At 38.1% G+C, this 24,088-nt stretch overlaps 1 protein-coding gene across 1 annotated transcript in view; it reads right to left on the reverse strand.

Moving 5' to 3' along the window:
• Positions 1-19,052: 19,052 nt before the first annotated feature.
• The window catches only part of cdh19 (cadherin 19, type 2), a 37,686-nt gene continuing 32,650 nt past the window's right edge, over positions 19,053-24,088 (reverse strand). The window contains exon 12 of the mRNA XM_066646780.1: positions 19,053-23,171. Within this exon, the coding sequence (XP_066502877.1) occupies positions 22,666-23,171 (506 nt within the window). The 3' untranslated portion in view covers positions 19,053-22,665. The remainder of the gene's footprint in view (positions 23,172-24,088) is intronic.

Below are 24,088 nucleotides of genomic sequence, written 5' to 3' on the forward strand. Positions count from 1 at the left end.
TTCCTCCACAAGACACATTGATTTATTGGGGCTAGTACAGCGCTCTGTGTGAACAGATTGGGCAGATGAAATGAAGTATTGCTAAAGATAAAATAAGCCTCCACTGTAGCATTATTAATCAGTAAATGAAATATGGAAGTGTCATTTAACACCTTTTTCTAATTTTCTGTTCTTTTAAATATAGTTTATATACTGTTTTCAATGGAAAAAGACACAAATTTCAAAAGATCTTTCCTCACTCTTTGCCATATCTCAATTCAGTTTGCACACCAGACACCTGTTAATGTATTAATGAAGCCCAGCTGTCAGTATATACATAAAAAAAAGGCAAAGCAAGTTTATTTATAGAGCACCTTTCATACAAAACCAATTCAAAGTGCTTTATAGAAAAAAAAACAGTTAAATTTAAAGCAAGAATAAAAATCAAAAAGGCAATGAGCCCCCCAAATGTTTAAAATCATGAAAAGAGATGAGGATATTGCATTATTCATGCTCCACATGTGGGTAATATTGGCTTATTTTTGCTGTTTCCAATTAATTACCTAGGAACGCACTCTCCTGAATAGGGAGGCTGCTAACTGCATAAAATTACAAAAAAAAAAAAAAAGCTACAAAACTGAACAACTTGAGTTACAAACGAATATCTGTGGTAATTTATGCCTAGTGAATAAGCATTTATTGACAAATTATACTTACAAACTTACAAACAACAGTTATCTCTCTCCTCAAACATACTTTTACACCTTAAACGACGTGGAGCTCCTGAACGTAAACAAACCAGAGAGACCTGCAATTCCCAAGAATGGTAGACATTTCCTTTAAGGTCCGCTTGTGTTCCCTAAAGGAAGAAGGAAAGGTGAATATTTGTTTTCACAAGAGTCCTGGTTTAAATAGAAAACCAAAATAAAAGCCTGGAGTTGAAATGAGGTGTATAAAATGAAAGCAAAATACACATCTGAAATTAAAATAAATACAATTATGCTCCCTCATGTACTAAGATGTACCTCGACTGTGACAGTTTTTCTGAGAGTGTAAAGAAACATATTTGAAACAAATATCAGTATGTGGCATCTAATTAAATCACATTTCAGTGTTTTTATTCATTTGTTACACACTTTCTGCGAAGTAGTGCATGGCAAAATCTGTTAATATCATTATGCACCCCAAATCACAGGATACTGAGTTTTCAAAGGACATTGAAGCTATAATATCCTCCCAGTGGTCTTATACTCATGGGCCCCTCTTGGCCTTTGATGTGTAGTGTACTGTGTGTCTCACGTGCTATTAGACTATAGTGTCTCTCTGCCAAGGCTTTACTCTCCTAGTTCACAGGAGGGGAAAAAATCACTGCCAACTCATGACCCACATTCACTGATGGAAACTGAATATAAACTGTCCATTGTTGATTATGAACTGGAATGAGGTGTTATACACTGCTAATCAGAGGTATTATGTTGAGGGAAATCAGTCCCCAGACATCTAAGCCGTTGAGCTGATGAGGAGGAGGAGGATAATTTGTCTTAGACAAGGAGTTGTTCTACAAGTTTGTGGGCGTAACTACTTGTTAAATGATTTTTATAAGGGGATGACAGTGAAGTATCCCAGCCCACTTTTTGTTTGAAACTTCCAAGTTCCACCTTAAATGCTGCAGTAGCCATAGGAATTAGAATGTAGTCAGTATTTAAGGTGGAACTAGAAATTCAAACAATAATGGGAAAACTATTAATGGTGTTTTCTGTTTGTTATGAAGGGACATAATGCATTAAAATTACATTAAACTAAGATAATACACTAGTTATCATGTTTTTTTAAAGGGTGAAAATACTGACATTTATGGCTTTTCCCAAGGTCAAATTCGTGCACTTTCAAGGTCCATTTTCAAGATTTTCAGCACCTTACAGCTGCAGTACACTGCATATTTATTCAAATACACACATGATCAAAATTATTACTTCAGTTTTTATATATGTTTATTAAAGGGATGATAAACAATCAGAACTGTATTTGGTAATAGCAGAAGAACAATGTTTCATACCGTGTCACCTGTTTATATTTTTTGCCTTTGTGCATGAAATATTTAAACGTGCACGTTTATGTTTTCACCTCTAGTACTGACATGAAAGTGACGCCATGAGAAGTAGCATTACTCAATTGTACCATGCAGTGCACGTCATTAAGCCTGCAAATTTGCCAGGTAGCAGTGTACATAAACACAATAACATTCACATGATTCGAGTGCAGACTGTCCCAATGTGAAACGCCGCAGGTGCTTTTTGAAGACTTTGCAGGAGGCTACTTGTGGGTTTTGTCCTCGTCTTATCCATTGTTTGTATTTGTTGTTTCTAGCCATTAAACCTCTCGGCATGTTGAGTTCTCTCAGACTCACTGTCTTCTGGGGGACCAGTCACACATGAAAACATATTGGCAGATCGCAGTCACATACTATCTAGCAGTGTATTGGTTGCAAACTCACATTTCGAGCCAGGCCTTGAATGATGGAGCAGGCTTTTATTCATTCATTCCTTTCTTTCTTTCTTTCTTCTTGTAATCAGGGCAGAGTGTTAGGGTAATTTTCTCCTCAGTGTACTAAGCCATTTGGGAGCCAAAATAGTCGGCACTTCTGGGTGAGCCGTGTCAAATGATCTTATCACCTTTTAATATTTTTGGTCCCTTATGCCGCCATTTTGCCGGTGATTCATAACCTTCGTTTGAAGTGTGCCCCTGAAAAATCTGTTTCAAGGGATGTATAGTCATACCACTCAGCCCTACCCCACTTTCCCTACAAGAATTGAGACATGCCTACCCCTAGGCAAAAAGGAAGGCCGTACCATATTGTGTCACGTCACAGTTATGCGAAATATGGTGTGCTCCAAAAGTGTGGAGATTTAAGTAGTGTGGAGGTGGTTTAGATTATAATTTAATATAAATACACATTTTTCGGCCGCAATAGTGTGTTCTTGAAATTCACAAAAGTACTTTACAGTGTTTTGTTATATTGTTATCACCAAAATACCCTGAAATATCATGATGTCATTTTAGAGCCATATTGCTCACCTCTAATGGATGGCTAGGGCTAAAGGGTGAAATGGGATTCACCCTTCCTAGTGCACCATGGTGTGCTTACACAGACAAGGAACTGAGCCCTGGTCTCTAATGTTGATGTCAGTTGTGCAACACACTACACCAAACATCCACTACTATTTCTACCTCTAGATGTGGGTGGAGAACCACTGTCCATCACATACTGGGACCAATGAGTGAATGCTTCTTTTCTAAAGTGACCTAACAGCTGTCTTTTCAACTGTGTATCCTTCTCTCCCCTCAGTCCTGGCTCAGTTGGCTACTGTCTGCTGATTTGATGAAGTAGTGCTTGAGCAAATGTGAGCCAACTCGGGAAATAAAGCATAACATTGCAAATCAACAGAGTGGATGTAAGGATCTTTTTATATTTCCCTGTAAGACAAACAAGTACTTGGTAGTCTACAACATGACCCTGTGCACCAGGCTTAGAACATACTGGGGGGATTCATAGACACGAACAAGGTACTTGAAGGTGAATTTGTTTTTCACCAGGCAAATATATATTCTGCCTTTTGTCTGGGTATTAACTGGTAGTTTGTCCTCTGCAGTAACAGGTACTATTCCCCTGGTAAGGCTTTACAATAGATGGTGGAACATGTCTATAAGGAGCTGATGGCATTCTGCCTGGAGGGCATTAGTGAGGTCAAGTACCGGTGTGTTAAGTGATTAGTGCTGGATCACAAACAACATGCCAGCTCATCCCAAGGGTATTGGATAGAGCTCTATCATTCTGTCTAATACAATATACACAGCCCAGTTCTGGGAAGGTTTATAACTCTCTAGCTAATGCTTGGTGTTGAATGTGGTGACTAGAAGTGGGCAATATGATCCTAAAATAATATCACGATATTTCAGGGTTTTTTTTTTTGGGCAATAACGATTTTAATGATAATTCTTGGCAATATGGAAACGATACAGAAAAATTATTTTATTAATTTCAAGAACACACACAAAATTAATTTAATATTTAAATTAAATCATTTAATATATTTAATTTCTTATTAAATTATAATTATTTACATTTTATTTTAGTACAAACCTAACAATCTCAAACATTCAGAAGAAATAAACATTTTTATTTTGTAAACAAACCTACAGAGAAACATTACGTTCTCTGTAACTAAGGTTTTTAACAGGGTGAGTTTACATTCACTTTGTGTTCTGAGTGCACTCATTGTGTATTCAGAGAGTGTCCTGAAATCCACACTACAGTACTTGGGAGTCTCCTCAAATTATTTGTCTTCTTTTCTTTCCACAAAGACCACAGGTGTAAACAAATCCCCACTTCCATTATTTCTGTATTAAAAGGTAAATCTACCCGGAATAATCTTTATCAGATTGCACCTCTCCTGTGGAAAATGCGAGACCGACTCTGGCTACGTTTGCCCTTTAACAAGATTTTCACTAAACACAATTGGCAAATTACAGTGTAATTAAGCCAGCACGTTTTGTGGCAGGCTGTCTCAGTTATGCCTTAGGTAACTGTAAATGACAAAACATCCCAAATAAAATTAGCTTCCCATTCATTATTTATATTTAGACTTTAATCAATTATGAATGACAGCTAATTAGCAGTCTAGGATTTGTTTGGGGGTTTTTTCTTGTTCTTTCCTGGGAATGTCAGGCTGTAGAATGGTGCGGTTGTGGTTTTCACACAGTTACTCAGTGCATGAACACACTCTAGCCAAATAATAGCTGGTGCTCTGTAATTAGTTGCCTAAATTAAATTTCATGTTTAGTGCAATTATGGAAATAAGGCATACAGAGGTGTGTGTGTGTGTGTGTGAATGTATTCATACATTTTCAATCAGGCATTTCTTGACTTAGATTGAAATGCCACCAGATCTTCACAGAAATGTTCCATGACATGCTATAAAGCCCAGAATACTGGAGCAAAGGGGACAAACTCCACCAAGCTATAATCTATTACTCTTATATTACACACATACTTACACGCACATCTATAATAAATACAGAACATGGGACAGTGTATGAAAACGTGTGTGTGTTTGTGAGTGAGTGAGTGTGAATGTGTGTAATAAGGCAAGTGAAAATGAAGTAGGGCTAGAAGAGTAGAGTCATTTCTCATTTCCGTGCTCCACTAAGCGACAGGCAGGAGCTGTGCATTTTGAGTGATGGTCCAAACAACACAGAGACTCCTTTATGTTTGACTGAACAACAACCCCCACGGCCCTGAGAGAGGGAGAAAAAGAGAGACGGGTTTGGGGGGGTTGTGGGGGGAGCAGACTGAGTCACCACCAAAAACACCAGCTACATCAATATGCCTTCCCAATACCCTGAGACCATATCCACATCACTGTTTAAGCACAAGCCCCCCAAATAACACATATTCTTCCCATCACACACACGATTTACACACAGCTACCCACAGTTTGTGTTACTTTTAACATGTTTTATTCTTCACTCTGTAATCGCATAACAGGTAAACAGAGTTTCACTTTGCAAAACCTACAAATGAAATAATGGAATGCTGCAAACACTTAATCCTCTCATCGTCCCCAGTCTATGTTTTATTTTGTGTTTAAAGGAACAGTACGTAATATTTTTACCTTAAAATTACAGCTTCAAAATCATTGTTAGGCTTCATTGACCATTAATTGAGAAAATCGAGTCTCTATCGTTGCTATTCTGGGCTCAACACTATATAAACTGCACTATGTAACTTCTGGAGGAGGGTAGGATCATAATTTGCCTGTTCCATCCACAGCTTAGGTCTACCCCAAGCACTACCAAGCTGGGAATGTGAAGGCTAGCCCATGTTACCTGTGACATAAGTGAAACAAGACACTGATTCTTTTAAACTGCTGCTAACACAATATGAAGTACAGCTCAACACACTTGGAGGAGAACACTAACTGATTTAAGATTAGGGGACTAAGTAGGGCTAAACTTGCAGCAATTAGCTATTGATCCTCGTATTAAACTAACATCTAGTTTCCTTTAGATAATATGTAAATATACCTAATGTCACTGTAATGAGTTCTGTTCAAGAAATGGGTTCTTGGGAGCTTAAACACTATTCACCTATTTTGGGGAGCTTTTTATGTATCAGTGCATCAGAAAACGAAAAGGTGCCTGCTCCTTCCTCAGTGACTGTGGCTGCTTCTGGAACTAACACTGCGTTTTATGAGTTAGTTGCTGGGCTGAGGATAACTTTGTTTTGGGATGACAGCAGAAATATTTTTATAATAAACAAACTGCTTTACTGAAAGACATTCTTTGCTCTTCAGCAATCAGCTTGCCCTTTATATTACCCACAAATATAACATATTAGCGAGCTAGCATTCATTAATACAGCATATTTTACTTTTAGGGACACTTAGCTTGCCCTTTTTGTGGGGGAAATGGGTCACAAGTCTCGCTCTCACACTGTCTTTCCTCCTTCCATGTTTGAAAGCCTGATGCCGGGTTCATTTTAGCCAGGTCTGCAGTGCTGACTACTCCCTAGTCAACACAGAAATTACACCACAGATTTGCATGCAGGAGGTGGAGGTCAGAAAAACAGTCAGTATCTGGTTTGACCACCATTTGCATCACACTGCGCCACACATCTCCTTTGCATAGAGTTGATCAGGTTGTTGACTGTGGCATGTGGACCGCTGGAGGTGGATGGATTACCTCAGCAAAGGAGAAGTGCCCACAAACACAGAGATTTAGAGAAATTTGTGAAAATTATTTGAGAGAAAAAGGCCTTTTGTGTACATAGAAAAAGTCTTAGATTTTTGAGGTCAGTTCATGAAAAATGGGAGCAAAAAAAATGTTGCATTTATATCTTCAGGGACCCAAAACGGTTCCTCCAGAGAAACATTTTTGGATCCTCTTTTTTTTTGTGTGTGTTTTTTAAACATAATTGGAACATAACAGTGCAAATCAAAGATTACTTTCAAAAGGCGGGCATGGTGTCCGTGAATGTTTGAAGGGCTGTGTATCTTTTGCTGGCAGATTCAACACGTGAAAAAAAAAAAAAAAAACACTCAGCTTGGTGCAGATACAGATACACAGGCACGTACTCTGTGATTTAAAGAAGAGAGAGAGATACAGGGTTTTTCACCTTCAAGAGCTCGCCCTAATGAGGAAGCATCGACTCTGCAGCCAGATGAGGGCCCCTGATGGTCACCCTCAGTAATCTCTCTCTCATTAATGGGGCTTCCGACTTTGCTGCATGTGTCTGTGATATTTTATAATGGCATCCTGACGGAGCCGGCCGACAGCAACGGCGATATTAAATTAAATCAAGGGGGGCTAGATGTAATTGTCTACAATTCATTCCATGTGTGGTGGAAGCAGCTCTCAAGAGGAGATCAGGCTCAAAGACTTGACCCCTCATCATTGGGGGAGAGACTTCAACGGAGAACGGCAACGGCAAAACGGAGAAGTTTCAGTTCAGTCTGAGATCAATTTTTGCTCTGTACTAATAATAAAAAGAAGCTCATAACTTCTGATTAAGATGCTACTACTGTCTTAATTGTGTTGGGCTCTAGACAGCTCTGGTGCCTGTGACATGCATTGGTCAAAACACCACAAGGAATAAACACCACAGGAGCATTCTGCCCCTCTCAAAACAGCCCTGTTCAGAACATCCGGTTTTCACAGCTTAGTTCAATGTGAGAGCCCAGAAATGAGGAGAGAATAGTAGAATTGTTGGGTTTAGACAAAATGTTTTAAAATGATTCGTAGCTTAGGCAGCCCACAGGAAAATTAACTGGGTGGTCTTATTTCATAATTTGTGGGTTGATAGGCTCCAGATACCAAGATTAATGTTGTAATGCATTGAAAAAGATTTTTTTTTTTCATAATACATCCCCTTTTAAAGAACAAGAGAAGTCGTCCTAATTGATTAATGACCATACTTACATTCCCCCACCCCTTTACACATCTTCACAGTTAACAGTTTTAAAAACACACCGGCCCTTGTTTTTATCAAGTCTCGGATGCCATTTGAAAAAAAACATGAGTATTCAAGTTTGTATGAATTATTCACCCACGGGAATTGGACAAATCCTGAAATATTAAAGTCTGCATAATGTTCTACTGCATATTACATGTGACATGGTGTCCTGGCGTCGAGATCACAGTGGGTTACAGGACTTAAGGAAAGTGCTCTGATGAATCATATCCAAGACTGATCCTTTAGTATCTGCAACATTAACAGTGCCTCATTTGTGAAATGCATTTGTAATTTTGGTATGTGGTTTGTCAGTGTAATTAGAATTCTGCCAAATCAAACAAAATCAGATATAATTTTCTTTTCCACCTGCCACAAAAATTATAAATAAATAAATAAATAAAAATAGATGGCTCAACATGCATGGAGGGGGATACTTTTGTTTAGTCAGCTAACAGATGTCTGCTTTGGTCAACATCATGAAAGTTGTTTTCTCATTTTTGTGTGTCCCTATTTTCCACCATCATAAATGTTTCTCGGAATCTTACTAACTAACTAAAATAAGAGGACTGAATGTTTGCCCTCAAAAAATATCCAACTGAAAGTAATCCACCCCTTCCAGCCCTTCTTCCATGTCCACTCACCCAAAACACTTGAATACACATTCCCTGACTACAGCTGGAGGAATCCACAGAGAGAGCATGCTTTAAAGAGAGGACTGCAGGGTTTCCTTCTACTTTCTTTTCCCTTTATGTTTAGCAGTGCAAGATGCTGTAGGTAGTGAAAGTTCTTTTCTATTCTTGTGCAACTAGCTTGCTAGCTTTGATCTGTGTGTGTGTGTGTAAGACTCTGTATATGCACAAATGTATGCATATAGACTTAAGAGGGTCCACGTCTGCATAGGTTGTATGGTAGGTAGGTAGAGGCAACAAAGGCCATCCAATCATTTATTTCTGTCTGGTTTCATTTTTATTTATTTGTCAGACGTTGATAATTATTTAGAGTATTTCTTTTTTAAATGTAACAAAAATATTTAAAAATAAATTTCCAGCTTTAATGTCAAATTTAATAATCAAGCTTAAATGTACAATTATCCTAGCAGTTTGAATACATTGTAGTTGGTCAGGTCATCAAAGTATAATACATTTCCAGTTGAAATTTGGATATTTTTGGACTGACTGCAACAACAGGATGCTTTTAATAGTGTTGTCTCAAATAGATTTATTTTTGTTGTTTGTTTTTCAGAAGGTGATTTAAATTTTATTGCACATCCGTGACAAACGTGTAAATGTGATATTGTTATGAGATCCATTAAATTCCAATCAAAATAGTGCGATCTGTGTAATCGTGGGTACTTTACTATCTTTAGGATTTGTCATTTTTGAAAGGCCCTCTCCAGTTTCCTCATACATATGCAGACAGTGTCTCTCCTCATTATTATGCATTTCATGGTGTCTTTCTGTGAACAATGTAGCATATCCACACTGCCGGGAAATATGACAGATGACACCGGCACATTTATATTGTGTTAATCCCATTTCGCACTCTTTTACGTACATCTTCGCTCAATAGCTCACAAATTATGGGCATGTAACCACTGTCAATTTGGTGTCCTTTTCTCCTCCGAAATCTCATCTCGTCTTGTCCTTCAGAAGATGATTGTTGAAGGTTGCAGTTGTCCCATTTGGAAAGCAGGGGAAAAACTGGTGCCTATTTGTGTAGAATATATTTTATTTTCTTTTGGCGAATGTGAGGTGGTACTGATAGAACTCCAAATTGTGCTGGACTTGACAGTCCTCTTGGCTTGGATATGCTTGAGAAAGGTACGTTTGATTGCCTGTGTCGTGGTGCAGAAAAGGCAAGCTGATGGCTGGAGAACCTTTTTGCCCACTCATAATAGACATAATTGAGTAAAGAAAGGGAGCCCTCTCGTCAAATTAAGCGTGATATTCTGTGCCAGTAATAAAAGAGGAGAGTCTAAAAGCTTAAATGGCTTTTCAGAGCCTCAGAATGCCTTCAGAAGTTCCACAGCATTTTGAAAATGGCATTACAAGAAAGTATTCACAGCTGATTACAATCTGCCACATGCAGAATGGGTAAGTGGTGATTGAACTCGCTTTTTTTTTTCCCCTTTTGCTCTGTGGCTCTCCTTCACTCGTTCTCTTGTCAGACTGTCAGAGTCCTGCTTAAACACATAGTGGCTTCAAATTCCTCCAGAGTTGAGAAACTCTAAATCAGTCAATATAAATTGGCTGTTAGTACAACCACACATTTTTTGCTGCCCTAAAGTTCTGAGGAATTTGAGCAAGCGGTTTGTATAATGTGGTGGATGTCAGTTCCTCACTCAGGATAACACATAGGCTAAATTCACAGAAATGCTTTTACCCACAACTGATTTCCTGTACAAGTTTGATTTTACTGTTATGATGTTAACACTGTCTTTTAAATGTGACCTATATCCAGCATTGGCTGTGTGCTATTGAGGATGTGAGCGACTGGGTGAGTGTGTGAAGAGCCTTCGATGAACTGGCACCCTCTCCAGGGGGTGTCCTTGCCTTTTGTTCAATGGTACTGGGTAGGCTCACTGAGACCATGATCAGGATGGGGCAGCTACAAAAAGATAGATGAATGGAACATTCCGTGATTTTAAAAACCCATGGCTTGTTAAAAAGAGCATACTTCCATATATATATATATATATATATATATAAGAGTTTACTGTTAATCCTTAAAGTTGAAAATTTGTAGTGCATTTATAAACTTGAGGTAAAATCTGAACCAGTTTGAGTTAAACTGCATATTGGCAGCTGGAGAAGTAACCTATTGCAACACAATGTACGCTGTTATAAACACAATTAACTTTAATGCTATGATTTAGAGTTGTATACACCAGCTCATTCAACATTTCTTCTCACATCAAGGTTGTTAATAGGTAGTCTAATAACCATCATCATGTTAGTAGGATTAGTTTGCTGCTACTCTTCTAAGATGATGAGAACATTAATGAGCTCAGGTACTGATGTTAGAGAATTAGTTCTGGATCACAAAATTTGTTTGGATGATGTTCCATCAGTTCACTGAACACGTATCTATTATTCCATAGCTAAATTCTGGGGGAAGGGCTTTACACCTCTCTGACACTTGCCATTGGACACACTGAGCTGTTATCAGTGCTTTGTATGGACATTGTACCATCTGTGATGAATGCCACAAATCACGCATGTAACCAGTGATTGCTGTACATGAGGAATAGCAAGATATATTTACACAAGGGTAAGTGATTTCAAGGCTGACCCAGATATGATGTGAACAATGAAGTTACAGTTCCTGAAACTTGCCAAAGAATGTGGAAATCATCAGCTTCCTCATGTCAAAGGCTGAAGGGTCAAAGAAAACTAAACTTTTACACGATTGTGATTGTGAAGTGATTGCCTCTCTAGATGTAGTCCTCGTACACCAACTAATTTTGTGCTGAGAATGAGCTGTTCAAGCACTATGAGAGACAGGAACAGTAATACTGACTGGTGGTTGTTGACAAAGGCAGGGTCAACAAGTGTCTGCTAAGAGTAGCCAGCTTTAAACCTTAGACGTTGATGAAAGCATGAGAGTTCGATAGCTGGAGTTCAATGAGTATTATTTCTCATGTGTGGCTTATTGAACAAAATGGAGAGATCTTGCCAGAAGTGCACATTCTTAGCTTTCAATCAATACAACATGTTCACTGAATTTGATTTAAAAAAAATAATAATAATAATACTGGTACAGTGTGGAAAGAAAACCCATACTCAGTTTGCCACGTCCTTGTCGTTCAGTTTTACAATGGGGAAAAAATATGTGTATATATATTCCCGTCTCAGGGAAGCTCATCTACCTGCTCGTCGTCCTTATTGGGGATTGGGGTCTCCACCTGACTGCAGTTTGTCGTCATATCCGACTTGAGTGGGCAAATGCCCACTAAAAAGGTGTCCTCTTCATGGATGAATCCCAGTTTTCACTGTACAGGGCAGATGTCAGACACGTGAATCAAGTGACCCATGGTGGCGGTGGGGTTATGGTATGGGCAGGTGTATGTTATGGACCACGAATACAGGTACATTTTATTGAAGGCATTTTGAATGCATAGAGATACCATAATGAGATCCTGAGGCCCATTGTTGTGCCATTCATCCACAACCATCACCTCATGTGCTACATTATCTTCGCTCAGTCATCGATGAGGAACGGACCAACATTTCTGCAGGCCACAATCAATAACCTGATCAACTCTATGCGAAGGAGATGTGTTGCACTGCACAAGGCAATAGCATATTATACTATCAATAGGTTGTTTGTACACTTTTGCTGCAGTAAGTATTCTTCTGAGAAATCTTTATGCTAGATGGAACATTGTTACATAGGTTTGACTATATTCAGTCCCAGTAACATCACTGAGATGGAATACTATGATTGGATTTAGCCATAGATAACAAATGCTACTTCTGAATCACAAACACCACTACTGGCCGTACCAAAGGTAAATGGTGCTCCATCACTCTAGAAAATGCACTACTAAACTACAATATACTGCTCTTGCAGAATTAAATAGCTGATTGTAAGGAGGGTGGAACACAGAATAAGGAATGTCCACAAGGATGATGATAACATTCAAGGGTTAAATGTGATGGAACTCAACTCAAGTGGCCAGGAATGGTGCAAGCTTGCTGGACATTGTTTTGAAACAATTTGATGTGGATGGGTTTGATTGGTTGCCAGAAATGTGTGAACTGTGAATATTTGTGTCCTTTTTTATTGTTAGATATTTATTGCACAGCTATATTACACAAAGACAATGACAAGGTTACATTTCGGATTGAAAGAAAGGGCAGAAGAGTACAAAGCAAAGTGAGTGACTTGGTGAATGAAGAGACGTCATTGGGAGATTCAATGTCCTGAAATGTTTTAGAATGGAATGTGTAAAAGGTTGTGTGCGCAGGGGCACAGCTGGTGCAGTCCTCAGGGAACGAATTTAGAAGTGAGTCAAGTGGACTGGAGGGCAATTTATTATGAAGTTTAAGTGGTCTTGATACCATTATTGAATGTAGAAGGATCAAGAGAGGTCTGGCATAGCTCAAAGAGTAGATGACCCAAAAGAGGCAATTAGTAAACCTGTGCCTTAAGGCCTCCGAAGAGGAGTACACTGATTAGGGATGAGGTCAGCGTTCTGAATGCTTGATGTACAGATTGAGAAGTCTGCATGCACACAGAGATTCAGAGATATGCTGAGTTATGAGAAAAAGAAAACAGTTTGTACATTCATAGATCATGCAACTTTTTTGTTAATGCATGTCAGACTTTCAAGCTTCAACTGTGACATGCTACTGTTAACAGATCTGAAGCCAGCTACTGCATCTTTTCAAACTGCTGCGAACATAATTTATTTAGGCCTCAGCATGCTTGAAGTAGAATGCTCAGTTTTGACTTGGCTTTACACAGTTTTTACATTCCCGTTAGGCAAAATTGGTACCTGGAACAAGATATATTTTTTAAAATCCCTAGAGCCAAATAGGGACTAAATCTCACCGAGCACTGATTGGTAAGAGAAACCTGTCAATCACAATGAAATTATATCCACAAGCAAATTATATCCATTTGTAAAATCTCCTAGCTACTATAGAGATCACATTTTGTTTCATCTGACACTCAGCGACAACTTTTAAAATTACATTTTTTAAAAGGTCCAAATGCTCCTTGGAATTGTGGCCAACAAAAAAACTCCACTGAGATGTCGCTGGCTACAATTGCCGGAAGGACGGGGCTCTGTGGTAATGGAAAAGCTACCAGGGACCAGGTCCCAAAAAGCGTGTAGCACTGAGCTGTGCCGAGTCAAGTAGTTACCATGCAGTGGAAACATTTCTTCCTGCAGCAGAAGGCGGTTCTTGGCCACGTTAACTGGCAAAAGGTACTGGCAATTCAAGAGTGAGAAATAAACTGTCGATAAGCTATTGTGTATGCAGATCTATATCACAGTTGTAGTCCTTTCATGAATTGACTTCCCTGACTTTACTGTTGCATTAAAATGAAGAGAGTGGATATAAACTATAGTCCTGATAGTGCTGAGTATACAAACTAAAAATAAACTTTGCTTGACCTCTGCTACTTTATTATTGATGGAGTTAACCTCTTAAGGCAATTCCACACTTGGACCACCTCTGAATTTTAAGAGGTTTCCCACTGCTGAGTCATGGCTTCCTTTGAAAAATGGAGAACATCAAATGAACGTGGACCCCTCTAAACAAACCCACAAATGAACTCGGTCTTCCTCCTGGGGTGGCTTCAGCATAGTCCATTTGTTCATGCTGTATTTTGATCGACTTCTGTTGAAACTGAACAACCCCATTCTGGGGCTGTTACTAAACATGTAAAATCTTTCAGTACTTACCATTTCCTCAGGAGAATATTTGCCCTTGTTTGGTTATGATTTCAGATCTTGAAAAGGCAACTTTAAGGTGGGGACACACTTATTTGAGCCGAATATGTAACCTCAGCTAAAATGCATTTCAGCACTAAAACACCTAAGCTGCCAACTGCTCCCTGGGTGCTATAGATGATTGCCCACTGCTCCATGTTTCTGTCTATATGTGCGGCTCAATTTCCTCCAGAGGAATAATAAACTTTACCTTCTTCTTCTTTATATTCATAATTAATATCCTGTCTATAAACAGAGACAAAAAAATTGTCTGATGAACCACAGAGTTCACATTGTTCCATTAAAAACAGATCCTTGAATCATAAATATTAAAATAAGAAGTCAGAATATGTTACAGTGTGTATAGAGGCTGAGGCTGGAGTTTGCTTCTTTTTTTAAAAGTTTTCCATTCCACCTTAAATACTACAGCATATGCTTGCAATGCATTTTTGATTGCAGTAGAGTGCAGCTAACACAACTAGCGTTGATCTCTTATTCAAATTTTCCATTCCATCTTAAGTAGCACAGAAGTTACAAACTGGACCATTTAAGGTCAAACTATCCTCGGTCAACGCACCTTTTTATTCTACTTCATTTCCCTGATGTAATGTTCTTTTTTTTTTTTATAGAGTGACATGGGGGCCATGACACATTCCTCGGGTTCTTTCTCTCTCTCTCTCTGTTTAAATCTTTCTCACAGCAGTGAGGGGAGTACCACATGATCAGAGTGCCACACAGCAGTGGGTGTGTGAGCTTGTTAAAACAGGGCTGCTGTGTGTCCCCAGTGAAATAGGCAGTTTTTTAAAATGTAGTGACAGTATATTGAAATGTCCATAATGTCATTACCATACATTTCTAAAACTGCAGTGTACCATTTGTCAGTATACTGGCACATACCTAAACTTGGTATACATCCTGCAGGTGTATATACAGTAGATTAAGTCCATTCAAGCCTTTTCTGAATCAAAGTCGATATCTTGTTACCATATAAAGTCACTGTTTGCAGGGCATTGCTGGAATCTTGCAGCAGATTCAGTGTATTGTGTTCATCATGTTGGATGTAAGTTTGAAGGTGATCCGCAAAACAAACAAGGCAACCAAAAACAAAATGTGATGCTGTAAATGAGAAGGCAATTGTTTGTAAATCAAAGATTCAGATGCCTGGCACCAGTTATCAAAATTACAGTCCTAGGGTTCCATTTGTAGCATGTAGGTTGCCACCTGTACCATACAAAAATGATTACAGTGATCTGAGTAAAATATGGATAAAAGATGGAAAAAGCCCTTGCAGGCAAGATTGTAAACAGATCAGGTTGTTTCTTCCTGTGTTCTTTTACCATGCAGAAATAACCTGTTCCTGTTGCTTAGTGTGGCAAAATCTCGGTCACTGAGGTAAAATACACATGCACTTAATTAGCTGATTGCATGCCAGGCTGCCAGAACTAATGTCCAATTACTGCATCACTACAACACGCTGCCTTTAGAAGTTATAAATCACTGTCTTCGATGGCCTGCTTCTGTCCCACGATATTTTTAACTAAGTGTAATTAGAAGCCTCAATAAAACAGAGTCTACTGTGCTCCCAAGCTCAGGTAATTTGATTTAATAGCAATTAAAACAGCTCATTATGTAGAAACAAGCTAAACAACAGCGAGAACTAACTGGGAGTTAATATTTAACAGACAAACACTTCATTAGCAAGCAAAACTGAATTTAATTTTATTTTCTGTATTCATAATTAGTGTCACAACAACACACACACAATTAAAACAATGTCCTTCAGTTCTACCTTAAAGATGCACTATCTGAGATTTTACCCATTTATATAGCATCAGATGACTTGTTTCAGTGTAAATGTCTAGTGGAGTTAAGGCGCTCTGTTTTGCTATTGCTGTTCTCAAGACTTTGTTTTCACCTTCAGGACAATAGATAGCCCCACCCTGTGGAAACTGGGCTCCTCCCCACATGTTCTGCATTCCCCAGTGACACTGGACCTGCTCACAAAGCTTTTTCTGAGCAGGATGGCGGATTCCAAGACTAAATATTTGATGTTTTGACTTGGATTATGGCATGTGTTGTGTGGGCCAGACATGTTGATTTGGTCCAGATTTGTTTCACAACACACCTGATATATGGCCCAAATAACATGGGCCTGTGGGTGAGTTAAGGCAGCCAGACTCACCTTGAGACACCATCGTCATTCAAGGCCAAATGAGTCCCATTAACAAACTGTAGATGTCTATAATGGGTATGTCACCTTTCAGGAAGGGCTATTATAGGTAGTATTTGAGTGATATATTGCCCATGCAAAATGACGCATGCTACATATGCCTAAATTTGTGTAATATTTACCCTGTTAATGCCTATATGTGGGCAATAATTACTTGATATTATGTTCCGTTTAAAACTATTTAATACATATAGCTATGTCTTTGTAAAGTTAAAACATAAGCTAAAGTTTGTGTATTTTTTCCCCTGTAAATTCCTGTATGTTTTCAACAAAAGTTTTTCTTTACCCCATGCCAACTGATCACAAATACATCTGAAACCCAGTTAAAACGACTGAAGCACAACACACTCACTAAAGAAAAAACAAAAAAGTATTAGCTCATGCCTTGAATGCCATTGACCTGAACCTGCTGGTTTTAAACTGCTGCTCAGCGACCAGGTGTCCCAACTAAGACAAATCAAAATATTATTAAAATTATCTTATGGAAATCACTATAAAAACTCTCAATGGCCAATTGTAATTTGTAGTTTAAAACCTTCTTAATTTTTAATTATGCACTGGACACCAAGAAGCATGTGGTTCGCTGGGTACAGAATGTCCACTTCACCTTGCTCAGATGTGCTCTGTCCTTGTCCTTCTTTGACCCTCTCAGATAGAAAAGTGTCCAATTAGTGAAGGAACTGAGTTTGAGCGAAGGACCTGGCTTTGCTGTGATGACTATAGCAGCGTCCAATCACTCAACATCTCCAGCTGTCCTCCCCACACTCAGAAAGGTGGACAGCAATCAGACTGGGCACATTCTCAAGATTAGCTACAAATTTAGTTTTTTGGTTGTTTTTTTTTTCCCTTTTTCTTTTTTCCCCCCATGGGTCAGAGAATTCAGAAATGCTCTTGTGTATACAGTTGTATATTAGAGATTTTAAAACTGCATTAAGAGAAAAAAGATCCACCACCCAAATCATGTGGGAGTCCTGACCTTTGAAGAGCAGGGTTAAGTGGGGATATGAAAGTATAGATACATGTTGACTACATTGTCTGTAATTGTAGAACTGCAAAGTGCTCCTGTATGGCCAGTGGAGCTGATAAAAAGGACAGTCAGTGTAGACCTGAGGTTAGTTGTTCCTTTTAAGTTTGGCTGGGCAGGGCTAAACATGTAAATATCTTGATCTTTGCAGCGTCACGTTTGTAGGGGTGGCACAGTGGTGCTGCAGGTAGTGTCAATATTTCTCTACCTATGGAGCAGGAATAGAGCAATATCCTCATCTCTATTTGTGGTTTTTAACATTTGAAGTTCTCTCAAAAGCTATTTGTTTGCTGTGAACACAGAGATAAAATCTGGCATACTGGAACACTTTTACAGACAAATGTGTTACATTAAATGTGTTTTGAGTATGCAAACAGACTGGAGAGCTAGCAAATTGAGAGAACATACCCTCAGAATGTCATAAAATGTGTTCTTTGATTAAAATCGTGAATGTCACAATTGGAATATGTGAACTCTATGGACAGAATTGTACAAGTTTTAAATCATGTTTAATGTGCACATGCACAAGTTAAACAGGCCAATGCAAAATACCTGTAGCTTGCTTTCAAACCTGTTTTTTTTGTTTTTTTTCCCCTCTTGTTACTTCTTTTCTGTTTTCTCATCAAAAATATGTCCCACTCAAGCAGAAGATGCAGCTAATTCACAGAGAACAAATAGCAAACTCAGACCTCCTGATAATGATGGAACTCTGGGTTAGAGAGCATTCTATAATCAAGCCCTATTCACTCTAGTGGCCTGAAAGAGAATAGTGCAGAGCCTCTATTCATATTGCTCTGAGCTAATTCACTGTGCTGCATTCATCTATTATAGAAATATCTGATGACCAAATACAGTGATCATGCCTTTAAGAGCCTGCTGAGTCTGACAAACAAGGAATGAATGCTTTATGGCTCCTGTATTGCACACTTTAGTTAATGCATACATGTAACAATTGCAAGCTGTGTTTTTGGACTGGGCTGCTTTCAAGTGAACCAATTTGCAGGTGCTCTCTTGTATATGGTTGTTTGTCAATGTTGTTTTTATGTTATTACATTTATTGACTTTAAATGATAGGAAATAAAACAGTAATAGTGGTATGTACAAATGTATTTATACTAAATATAAAGCCTATGTTTTTACACTCTTAATTAACTTGTTAGGCCGCTCAAGAGGTCTGATTAAGAATGATCAGATGTTCATATCTGTAGATTAATAAATTGTTATTCTAATATAGTCTTCAACAATGATTCTTCAACATGGGCTCTTCTAAGCAGCTGACTTAAGTATGCGAAGCCATCAAAGACGTGGGGTTTTTTAAAAAGGTATCGAAGCACTTCCAGTTCACAATACCCTTTATTTGGAAAGGCATTTAAGGCCAACTGTGGAAGTCAAAGCAAAAACTGTTTTAAAAATAATTAAAAATAAAATTCTCCAGTAGAATTGCAAGGCAAAGCAAAACCTCCATATAGCAACAAAATACCTGACGCAGACGTGGTGTAGTGCACTGTTCTACTGTGTGGAAGTGCTTTCACAAACACGATCTGCATCAGAGTTATTGTTAGAAGTTTTACAGGCTGCAATACATAAGTCAATACCTCAAACATGTACAACGCCATTTTCAGAAAAGTTGCTGAGCAAAACGTAAATAAAAACAGAAACAATCATGTGCAAATCATTTAAACCCAATATATAATTGAAAAACTACAAATACAGTATTTCAAATGTTGAAACTGGAAAATGTTATTGAATTTGAAAAATATTTGCCCATTATTAATTTGATGCCAGCAACACATTCTAAAAATATTTGTGACTAGGAACAAAGCCTGGAACAGTTGTGTAATGCTAAATAAACAAACAAAATGAATGAGGATTATTGGACATATGAAAAAGAGTTTTTGAGAAATAAAGATGGGGAGGGGTTCACCACTCTGTGAAGACTGCATGGGCAAATAATAAATAATTCAAGGATAATATTTTCAAACTTAAAATAGTAAAGAACTTGGGCATTTCATCATGTATGGCATATAATCATTAAAAGTTTCAAAGAATTTAGAGAAATCTCTATATGTAAGTAATAAGAACCATAAGCAGTCCCAGAGCTAAACTAGTCCAGACCTGTCATGCACACAGGACAACTGGTGCATTATATGATGGAAAACACTAGAACAGAAACCCAGAGCTGTTTCGAAGCTAAAATCCTAGTCGAGAATCAGAAAACAGTTCACTTTCAAAACTACAACGACTGGTCTTCTCAGTTCCCAAATGCTTAGTGTGTTGTTCAAAGAAGAGCTAATGCACCACAATGGTAAACATATCCCTCTCCCAACTTTCTTGGAATATGTTGCTGGGCTCCAAATAAACCATGGGCAAATATTTTTCAAAAAACAAAAAGAAAAACTTTTAAAATTTCTAAATTTAAAATGTTAACTTTGTACTATTTTAAATGAAATATAATGTTTACATAATCATTTCATTACATTTAGATTTACATTTTGCTGAGCTTTCCAAGTTCTCTGGAAATGGGGTTGTAAAACAACAGACAAGCCTTTTGGAATCAAGACATTTTGGAAATAACTACTCTAGACTAATGAAGTAAAAGATGGAACAACTCAGCTACATTCACTAAAGGTATCTTTGAGGGAAAAAAAGTAGTATTTTTTAAAAATAAAATAACACTGCCAACTATTTAGCATTAAAAAAGGTTTCATTATACTTTGATCATCCACCCAGCATCATCATGACAATGTTGTTTAATGAATTCAGCAAATTCTTCAATAAAATGCAGCATATGATGAGCGCCAGATGACATGAATTTCACTTCCCAAACCCTATCCATAGCCTCAAAGCTCTGGAGGTCAGCTAAATACAATCTTAAAAAATAGAATCCAAAAGACAGACTGTACAATTTGAGAAAAATTTGAGCCATACACTGAAAGATCACTGGATTATGAAGATTGTATCTACACTCGCTGTTCACTTTATCAGCTCCACTGACTATACAAGATCACTTTGTTGTTCTACAATTACAGACTACAGTCCACAGTACTGCAGTGACACTGCCATGGTTGTGATGTTTTTGTGTGTTGTGCTGCATTCAACGATGTGTCTAATCCAATCATAACAGCACAAAACACATTAACACACCACCATCATGTCAGTGTCACTGCAGCGCTGAGAATGAGCCACCACCCAAATCATACCTGCTCTGTGGGGGCCCTTACCATTTGAAGGGTATTGTGAAATGGGATAAGAAAGTTTGCAGAGAAACAGGTAGACTACAGTCTGTAATTGTTGAACTACAAAGTGGTCCTGTATGGTCAATAAAGCTGATAAAATGGACAATGAGTGTAGATACAAGGTTGGTGTTCCTGATCCAATGATCATTCAAACTTATCACATTTTCATGTGATAAGGCATTCTGTGAAGCTGATTGTTCTTGCAAAGTGCAAGAATAGTTTTGTTTGGGCTGAACTGAATTAATTAGTGTGCAGGTCTGTTGTCAGTCTGTGCAACTCTTGTTCTTGCAATAAAAACAGTTCAAATCAGTAACTTCTTCCCACATAATGGCTATAAAATCTCATGATATAAGTGGCAGTTTGCCACATTTATATTTGTTTATTATAAATGTTTCAGATACTTTATTTCTATGTATTTACATATCTATCTGAGAAATATGGAGAGCATGTAACAGAGCAAAAATAAAGCTTTCCCTTCATCATCATATAAACAAATTTGTCTCAGCAACAACAAATAATCAAAATACTCCAGCAATAACATGCAGTCTATGATGCACATACTTTAAAAAATAAATAGTAATTCATACTGGATATTAGAAAGTATAACTGACTTCTATTATCTCTAGTCAAACCAAAATATATACCAAGACCATAAATCCATTAAAAGTTTTCGATTTATGTTTTACATTTCTTTGCTTTGTGTACAGTCCTAACTGTAGTGTAGTTGTAGGTTATACACTTTTAATCAGAAACACATAATGTAATATGTAATCTGTGGATTTAAAGCAACTGTAGCCAATGTCTTGCTACATAATACATTTTTTTTTTTCATTTATACATTCATTATCCATGACTGTTTAACCTTGATCTTTGTAGAACTACAAAGTGCTCCTGTAGGGTCATTGGAGCTGAGAGAATGGATAATGAGTGTCGAAACAAGGAGGAGGTCATAATGTTATGGCTGATTGGGGTATAGCGCGGGTGATAAATTGTGCAACAGCAACAGTCAGTTACTGAACCTAAAGTGTGTAACTAAATGGTAGATATTTATAGTTCAGTGAGTGGAGGTACAGTTATAAGAATGATAATGAATTATTTACAGGGAACATATGTTAGTGCACAATTTCTGTTTACACATCTGTTTCTGATAAAGACATTGAACTGTGCACACACACATTGTGGAGCAGCCACATATAAGCCTAAGGTGGGGGGTGTGAGGGGTATGAAGCCCTCCAACATTGGCCTGTAAAGCAGTGGAAGAGTTTCCTTTGGGCTCACGAGTTGGCATTTGTGATTTAGATCTAATCATTCAATATGAGTAAATGACCACAGTAAACAGTAAAGCTCATGTTGCTGGATTCAATCAAATCCTCACACCAGTGTCCCAACATAAAGCCTTGCTATCATAGAACAAAAATTAGAACAAGCAAATCTCCAGGGTCTCTGGGTCTTTGTGTTCATTCTCTGCTTCGAGTCCCTGCGTGTGAGGAGTTTGAGGTGTTCTCCCTGTGTCTGTGTGGGTTTCTTTCAGGTGCCTGATTATAGAAGGTGAATGAATGAATGAATTGTGTATATATAATTGTTTTTATTATTTTTTTAAATGTTTTTTGTTTTCTTTTTTTTTCCTGGAGCATGCACACTTATTCTTAAAGATTAACAAATATAATCAAATCATTTGTCAGCAAATGTTTGCATCCGAGCGGACTGTAGCTGTACCCAAATAAACTAGACATTCTCCTCAGTTCAGAATGTAGTCTCATCCTCTCCAGTTCCTTGCCAGGGAGACAGTCTTAAGATTCGTGACCCTGGATCACGGGGCCGATCCACACAGGGGTCAAATGTGAAGGAGTCCAGTGAGCTGAGGGAGCCGGTAGGTGACCCTGTCCCCTCAAAGTCATAGGTGCGCAGGCAGTCAAATGGGGGCACGTAGGGGTCCTGGTCAGCCTCTTCCAACCGGTCCATAATGAACTGTCGAAAGACCTCGTCCTCTGGGCCAATGAGGTGCGATTGGCAGAGGGACATGCGGATACTGGCGGTCACTTCCTCCCTGCGGAGTCTTCTCTCCCTGCGCTTTGGATGAGGCCTCAGAGGCACTGGCTGACTGGACACTGCCTCATCCAGAATAGCATTAGCCTCGGTGTAGTGTATTACTCTCTCAGAATACTCCTCTGTGTCCAGCTCCTGGGAAACTAGCTTCTGCTGCTTCAGTGTCCTGTGTCTCCACACTGCGAGCATTAGTAAGGACAGCACTGCGGGACATGAAGATTGAGATATACAGTAGATATTAGACATGAAACAGTATGAATATTTAATATCATGATTATCACAGTTAGCCCATTACCTTACTTTTTAGTCATCACAGTGTGGTTCCCAATCTCACCTCCCCATCCTTCATACATACATATACGAAGTTTGGAGGGTCTTGGTTGTTGTTCTGCCATGAGAGAAAGCCTAGCATAATGGACTGAAGCTGCTTATTACCCATTTAAAGACACTGAGGCTTCGTAAACACATTAGACCAGTTTTGGTTATGCAAACAGACTAGAGAGCAGCAGATGGTGAGGAAACATCCTCAGAATGCTAAGAAAAGTGTTTTTAGAGTAAAATTGCGAATTTTGCCTTTAAGGTAATGCGTCAAGTTATAGGCTGCAGGATGACGTTTTTTATGAGCAGGCTGTCTGAGGATGAATTAGTGATGAAATTATTAGATGTTCTTCATCTGTCAATCATTGGCATTTTAACCGTTGTCTAGAGCATGTGTTTAGAAATTCATAGCTGATGACCTTCTTACTCAGCAGTGTTATGTTTTACATTGTGGCAACAAATCAAGCATTAAATGATGAAGGATTTGAAAACTATAGTAATGTAAATGAGGTATGTCAGTTTTTATATTATTCATTATAAGTCTTTATATTACTAAGTTGTAGTAATGCAGGTTGGCCAAAAGCTAAAAAGAAAAGGTCAGGCAGACTTTTGTTTTTAGACACTAAAAATTGGTGCAATCTGCCAAATGGGATTAGGCAGTGTATTAGGAATTGAAATAATTTTTACTGCATTTTTGTTTGATGTATATTTGTAATAACACAATAAAAAAAAAGAAAAAAAATTCCCACTTATTTATTTCATGCTAATTGTTGCGTAATGCGTAATTTTAAAAAACAATAAT

The sequence above is a fragment of the Hoplias malabaricus genome, chromosome 1 (genome assembly GCF_029633855.1).
Source record: "Hoplias malabaricus isolate fHopMal1 chromosome 1, fHopMal1.hap1, whole genome shotgun sequence".
NCBI classification, from domain to species: Eukaryota; Metazoa; Chordata; class Actinopteri; order Characiformes; family Erythrinidae; genus Hoplias; species Hoplias malabaricus.